The sequence below is a fragment of the Geospiza fortis genome, unplaced genomic scaffold (assembly GCF_000277835.1).
Source record: "Geospiza fortis unplaced genomic scaffold, GeoFor_1.0 scaffold317, whole genome shotgun sequence".
NCBI classification, from domain to species: Eukaryota; Metazoa; Chordata; class Aves; order Passeriformes; family Thraupidae; genus Geospiza; species Geospiza fortis.
The window spans coordinates 2,153,212-2,160,546 of NW_005054398.1; the positions used below are offsets into that span (position 1 = coordinate 2,153,212).

At 57.5% G+C, this 7,335-nt stretch overlaps 1 protein-coding gene across 2 annotated transcripts in view; it reads right to left on the minus strand.

The window, feature by feature from the left end:
- CPEB1 (cytoplasmic polyadenylation element binding protein 1) overlaps window positions 1-7,335 on the minus strand; it is a 41,260-nt gene that overhangs the window by 1,738 nt on the left and 32,187 nt on the right. For both annotated transcript variants that reach the window (XM_031061015.1, XM_031061017.1), the window contains 8 exons: window positions 6,711-6,925; window positions 4,989-5,238; window positions 4,625-4,738; window positions 4,422-4,511; window positions 3,472-3,608; window positions 2,294-2,492; window positions 708-802; window positions 417-497 (listed from right to left, as the gene is read on the minus strand). In XM_031061015.1, the coding sequence (XP_030916875.1) occupies window positions 417-497; window positions 708-802; window positions 2,294-2,492; window positions 3,472-3,608; window positions 4,422-4,511; window positions 4,625-4,738; window positions 4,989-5,238; window positions 6,711-6,925 (1,181 nt within the window). The remainder of the gene's footprint in view (window positions 1-416; window positions 498-707; window positions 803-2,293; window positions 2,493-3,471; window positions 3,609-4,421; window positions 4,512-4,624; window positions 4,739-4,988; window positions 5,239-6,710; window positions 6,926-7,335) is intronic.

Below are 7,335 nucleotides of genomic sequence, written 5' to 3' on the forward strand. Positions count from 1 at the left end.
AGCTGCTAGAGCCCAGCCAAGCTCCTCTGCCTGCAGCCAGAGTTCCCTGTGCCTCACCCAGCCCCAGGTTCATGCACCCCAACCCCAGCCCATCATGGCTCACAGAGCAGCAGCCTCCCCTCCCCTCAGGGGCACCAGTCACTCCCACACTAGGTGCCAGTGCTGGCACAGCACCAGCAATCTGCAGCACCCGTGGCTCAAAGCCAGCTGGACATTGCCTGCCTGGACCTCCTGGCAAGCACCAGCATTGCCTTCCCCAGGAGGGCTGCACCTCCTCCAAAACAAGGTCACCCTCCCAGCTGGGCCCCATCTTGCCCACTGGGGAAGAATCAGTATATATCCCCAAAACCCAGCAGCAGGGCCTGCTCCTCCTCAAGAAAACCCCTGAGCACAGGCTGCAGGAGAACTGGCCTTACCTGGTCTCTACAGAAGAATGGGCCAGGCTGGGCATTGCACACCTGGCACATGGAGTCCTCCAGGTATGGGTCGATCTGAACCTGCAGGAGGAACCAGGCAGTGGGCATGGAGCAGCACCTTTCCCTGGTGCCTCAAATCCACCCCCAGCAGCTCCCCTGGGGCTGGCAGAGCAGCAGCCCCACTTCCCACTGCTTGAGCAGGACAGTGGGGGACCATGAGCACCGGTGCTCCCAGCAGTACCACCCACCATGAACACCCCTCCCTGGGCTGCCCCCACCAGCCCCACTCACCTTCTTGGTAAACTTGGTGGTTTTGATCTCCACAAATGCAGCAGTCACAGCCTTCAGGTAACTGCGCTGGTTGTTGAAGGTGACACGGCCCGACCCTGCAACGAGCCAGACCACAAAGGTTAGAGAGGAACAGCAGAGATCAAGAGGGAACCACTGCCAGCACCACCCCTCCCTGGTGCCACTCAGACAGGGAAGCAGCTTTGACAGGGAGATGATATCCAGGGCCCTCTTCCTGCCTCCTCCTCCTCCAGGCACCACATTCCCAGGATCAGCAGCAGAGTGCTTCACACTACACCTGAAATGCACCAGTGCTGAGACAGCTCAGCAGCTTTTATTCCCAGCCCCCCCTCACCCCAGAGCCTTGTGTTTTGCAGCCTCATTGCTGGTCAGCAGCATTCCAGCACCACTTGCTTCCAGCCAAGGTCTATTAAGTTTCAGGACTGACATTGGCAGATCCCTACAGCTCAAAGGACACAGGACAAAGTGCCACCCAAAACCCATCCATTCCCCTCCCCAAACATCACACAGGACACAGGCTGGAGGGCCTGGATCCAGTCTGGGGACACAGGAGATGCCCTCAAGCAGCACAACCAACCAGGGCACAGCTTAGTTACCAAAACTAAGCTCTGATTGCTGTGACTTTAGGACAGCTCTAAAGGTGGAAGTGCCACCGAGCTGTTGGGAGATGGATCTTGCCTACTTGGAGCAACCTGGGCTCTGCATGAACCACAGGAGGTTGGGGTCACACACTGGGATCTCACAGGGCCAGCACAGGGAGGTTCTGTGACACCTCCTCCACAGCCACACTGAGGATTTGCCTGAAGTGTCATACTGCCATCCCCACCCTCCTTGAGACTGTCCTCCTAAAGGCACTTCAGGGGCTCTGCAGCACAACATGCATGTCCTAAACCTGAGCCTTGCCCAGAAAAGCCCGACTGCTATCCAAGCACAGTGACCAAGCAGTGACAGCTCTGCACTACCAAGCTCTGACACTGTTACTGCCTGGCAACACCAGGAGATCCACAGTCTCTCCAAATCTGTGATTTGCTGCAGCCTGAGCCTGGAAAGCTGGTCCTGAAGCACAGGCTGTGGGGCTTTTCCAACAGACCAGCCACCTCAGTGCTGTCCCCTGGCCCATGAGGTCTCCAGGGATGTACACACGTCATGACACGCCACATTTCAACTCTGGTGACAAGAGCCCAAGAATGGGTTAAGACCCACAACTGTCCCTGCCCTGGGAACAGAAAAGCAGCTACAGCAGCATCCAACAACCACTAACAGCGTTGAACAAGGACAGAGAAACCTTCAGCAATGCCTAAAGGCATACTCAAAACTTCAGGCTGCTCTGGAATGATCCAGGACCTTCCAATTCCCCAGCACATCAGCTCTATCAGCCCTCCCAAGGCTGCTCTTGCCTCCCCAGGGCCAGGAGATGAGAAGCACAGACTGCAGAAGAGGTTGGACAGCATCTGCTCCCTGAGCCTGGCACCTGGGCAATCTTCCAACAGCAGGACAAGCCAAGGGCACACCGCAGCCTCCTCAGAGCACAGCAGGGGCAACCACAACCCAGTGGAACCATCACTTACCTATGGGATACTTGTGCTTGTCGGTGTCGATGCCAGCATAGACCACCCCTCCGAAGAGGTCGTACATGACGGCTGCCAGGGCCTCTGCGTTGAGCATGCCGTGCAGGGCCCCCACAAACACCGTCTTGCTGGGGCCCAGCCGCTGCGAGGGGCTGCGCACGAAGTTGCTGTCGGCCAGCACCCAGGGGATCACCTGCACCTGCAACCAGCAGCACCCCTGAGCCTCAGACCTGGCCCCCAGCTGCAAATGTCATTTGTTATCTATTGCTGCTCAGGGTCCACATCCATCTACTCCAGATACCTCCAGAGAACTCACAAGGGGACAAAACCAACTCTGCTTCCGGCCAAACTGGAACCCAACCCAGCGGTTCCTCGGGGGTGGCAGCCAGAGTACAATCCACATCCCTCCACCTGCATTTATGGCCCAGTCAGGTACCTCCCAGCACAGGAACCCAATGTTGGAGGGGGCCACTGGAATACCACCCATTGCCAGCTCCATCTGCAGCTCTGCAGCTGATGGAGGGCTCTGGAGAGAAGCTTCTGGCAGAACTAAATCAACCAAGCACGGAAGCTCTGCCAATTGACACACACCAGGGGAGCTGTCTAGAGCACAATTAGTTTGTGCCTGTCTAGATTAAGAGCTGCATCTCCATCCTGTAACTCCCTGAACTCGGGCAGTTATCTGTGATCTGAGGACACCCTTTCCCATAAGCCCAAATGGAGCCTCTGGCAGCCCCAGCACCCCCAAAACACAGGTCAGCCAGCCAAGGCCACACTGAGGAGCAGCCTGGGATCCAAAATCTCTGCCTGCTGAGGGGGAGTTACTTGTTCTGCAAGCAGAGGAGGCCTGACAAAGCACCTGAGGGATCCCACTCTGCTTCTGCAAGCAAGGGTGTGATGGAAGCAGTACAGAGCAGTCAAATCCTTGTTTCCATGCTCTGTCCCAGCTAGCTGAAGCCTGAAGGCAGAGTCTGCCACCAACTCAGAGCTCCAGGTTGGTTTGACATCAGCTGTTGTGAGGGACACAAACACCGAGCAGACACGTCCCTACCACAGGCACAGAGCAGTCAAAGCCAGCACGCCTTCAGCTGCTGTTCCAGCCCTGCTTCCCTTTCCCCCAGGGATGTCCCTCTGCACCCCCTGCTGCCACACCAGGCTGCTCTCCCAGCTCTGCTCACCTCTTTGCAGCGCATCCTGCGGCTGGACATCTTGAAGTAGTACTCACTGAGCCCGTCGGGGCTCAGCAGGTCCTGGGAGCAGGCCTGGAGCAGCGCACGCACCGACTTCTCTGACTCAAACACCAGGTAGACGTAGCCTTTGGAAGGGAAGGGAAAGAAGCAGCTGTTAGAGCTGTGGCAGAGGAGGAACAGATCATCCCAGTTTGCAGACATCCTCAAAATCACTCCTGGGTGCCACCTGAAGTATGTGTGGCAGCTCTTGCTGCTCCCAGCAATATAATCCTCTTAATATATTAGCCAAGCTTGAAGAGCCCAAACCCAAAGCTCAGCACGAGGGGCAGGATGCCCAGGGCCATCTGGGCCACTGTCCATCATCCAAAAACCACACTGGGACATGCCAGGTGGGCACCACCAGCCTGGCCACAATGAGGTCTGCAGAAAAACAGACCCTGCTATATATTTAGGATGGCCTGGCTAAAATACAGTCCAGGGTTAAATAAAATCCCTTCCACGGATGCCAGTGCTCTACCTCACACTGCTCTGGTGACTGAATGAGGCCATCAGGCACTACAGGGCCTCCAAACCAGCCACTTCCTACCCTGTGGCTAATTCCTGCTTACACAATATGCCAGCCCAGCTGCACATGCTGGCAGTGGGATCAGCAGCTGCTCCAGAGCCACAGCCCTACATGGAGCTCCCAAAACACCCAGAGGGTTCCCCCAGCCCACAGTTCTGTCCCCACACTGCTATGGATGGGTGAGGAGGCTGGGTTTGGGGTGCCAGTGCTCTGCAGCCCAGGTGCAGACCCAAGTGAGGGCAGGACATGACCCCAGGTGCTCTGTACCAACCAGTCACCAGCATGCAGCTGTACCATCCCAGCATCCGTGCTGTAACATAGCATGGGAAAAAAGTAACCCTACCGTGTTCGCTATTACCTTTAGGCATATTACCTTTGGGAGGACAGCGTGGGTGTTTGCCATCCTTACCAGGCCACTCCACACTCAGGGAGCCAAAAACACGGAAAGTGTTGATCAGCCCAGCTGCAGAGAGAAGCAGAGGGGTCAGTGTCCCCCACAGAAAGCTCCATCCTGCACCCTCCAAATATCAGCCCCCAAGGCCTTGGTGTGGGGCCTCGCTTTCCAGAGCTGCTCACCTTCTGTAATGTCCCAAGGGACTCCTCCCAGGAACACCTTGCAGGAGTAGATGGGGTTCTTGTAGTTTCGGGGAGGCAGCTGCCCACTCCAGGTGCAGGTTGCTTCGTTCACAGCTTGTAGAAAACACCAGTAATACTTAATACAGGATCATTTCCTTCCCACTCTCCCACAGGTCTCCCCATCTTCCCCAACTACAGGCTGAGCAGAGCTGCACAGCCACAGGCAGCTGCCCTGCTCTCTCAGCACACAGAGCCAGAGTCAGGCTTGGGCCTGGAGCAAACTCTATGCTCAGCCAGTGTCTGCACAGATGCCACCAGCCCCCCCTCAAGTGTGGGACTGTCCCCTGGTCCCCTCCCAGCTCACCTGCTGCCTGCCGATGAAGCCGAGCTTCTCTCTCAATACTGAAGGGATCCTCCGGAGAGTCCAGAAGATCCCAGGAAGGCCACGCAGATGCTCCAGGCCATCTTTTCGATGCACTGGCCGGGGAGGAAGTTACTGCAGCCAGGGCAGCTTGATCTTGATCCAGCTGGGATCCCACTCCCATCTTCAAGGGGTCTCTCGACACCCCACTGAGAGGCAAGAAGGGCAGAGGAGGGGATATGCGAAGGCTTGACTGCAAGAGAAAGGCCATGTTGAAATCCAGCTCTGAGTAAGAGCACATAATGCCAGTGGTGAGGCATCACACTGGGGCCCTGCCCTCACCCATGGCAGGAGAGGGAGCCCTTGGGGATCTCCTGAGACCCTCTGAGGCCCAGCAGAGGCAATAAGGCAGCAACCCAACACATCCTGGCACCCTAGGAAAGCCCAGGGCCATTCTCCACTGAAACCATGCCCATGATCAGTAGCAGGGATCATTAAGCAGGAGGCACTTCAGAGACCACCAAGCCAACAGCTACCCCTGGCTGTACAGCCTCAAGAACAGCATCACCCCCAGGGAGCACCAGCCTCAGGCTCTGTGCTGTGCCTGCAGTGGGCAGGGCTTGCTGGAAGTGCTCAGGGACTCTGCAGGCACCAGCTGGATCTCATCCTCACAGCCCAGCTCCAGGGCTGCCTGACCAGGCAGCGAGCACCATGCACCACAGCTCCTCCCAGGGCAGGAGGAGGGAAAGCTGGATTAATGGAACAGCAGGGAGGCAGGATGCTGCACAGCTCGGTGCCAGCTGCGCTGCGGATCTGTCCCTGCGCTGCCACGGCAGCCGCCCACGCCAGGCCCTGCTCAGAGTCCTGCCCTTCACAAACAAGGCCAGCACAGAGCCCTGCACCACCTGCCACCAGCACTGCCTGCCTGCTGCAGTCACCCAGCACATCCTGATCCTCCAGGGTGCATCACAGCAGAATCAACCCCACATCCAGTCAGGTCTGTCCTTCACACCCACCCCAACACAGGGGTCAAGGCCATGGCAACACCACAGCAGAGCCTGAGCAGCTCCTGGCTTTACCCTCCTGTGCCAAGGCCAGGCCATGCAGCAGCACCCCAGAGCTGGCTGGAGCCAGGCTGCCCTGCTGGCACCCAGAGCTGCCACTTGCACCCAACCACAGACCCATCAGAGCAGACTGGGGCAGCCAGCCAGACACTCACTTGCTCCCTGCCTTTCAAATTTAGCTGTGCTTTAGGGAATGGGAGCAGGCCAGACCCAGTTTGCTCTAGAAGAAACTGCCCTGAGATGGAGAAGTGCAGTCAAATGGGAAGAGCAATGAAAGGCAAGGACAGTAGCTCCTCAGAAGTCCAGGCTGGATCAGCCACCTCCCTTCTGGGATCAGGGCACAGACACTGCCCTGCCTCACACCAGCTCAAGCACTCAAGATCCCTCTGGGAGCTACTGTAACCCAGTAGGGCTGCAAGCACAGACCCACAAAGCCAAAATATTAGCTTAGAAGAAAAAAAATATGAGGATACTGCTGGCTTGTGGTGAAGGACTGTATGAGCAGCCTTTCTCCCAAGCCCTGGGCTGTGCCAGTGTGTGCACAACGGCTCCTCCCAGCATCCCCTCCCGTTCCTGAGCAGGCAGGGCTCTGGCTGGCAGCTCCACTCGGCTGTTCTGTGCTCCCCAAAAAACACAGCAAGACCCCAGGAGCCAAACTTACAATCAAGTCTGAGAGGTGGTCAGAACCAGAGCTGAACCCACTGGTGTCCGAGTCCGAGGGGCTGCTGGAGCGGGAGTCCAGGAGGGAGCGGGAGTTCCTCAGCGACGGGGTGGAAAACTTTTCTGGCAGGTCTGAACCAATGGGGTCTAAAGGCAGAAAACCCAGCGGGGGCTTCCCCAGGACGTTCCCAAGAGGGTTACTCAGCATGCTGAGAACTGCAACAGAGAGGGACACAGTCTGTCAGGGCTGCAGCACAACACTGCTCCTTCCTCCTGTGGCCCAGGAGGCCACCGGGCTCCTGTCAGCCCACAAATACCATGTCTGGGAGGTGGCACCTCTGGGTGTTTGCCATCACTTGGGCCATGGTGCTGCACAGAACTCACAGCAGCCTGTGTGGCTGACAAACATGAAGGTGGGTTATGAGAGAGATTGGCCAGGAGAACCCACTTAATGTGGGAGAAGTTCAGAGATCCCACATCCCAGATTACAGACCTCAGAAGTGCTCTGGGACAGGGCCCTCTGCCTAGTCCAAGCCACTCCCTGCCACTTGTCCTGGAGCAAGCTGGGGCTCAGGGGGCAGCTCCCCAGGGATGGGGGCACACAGCAGTGGCAGGCACACCTGCCC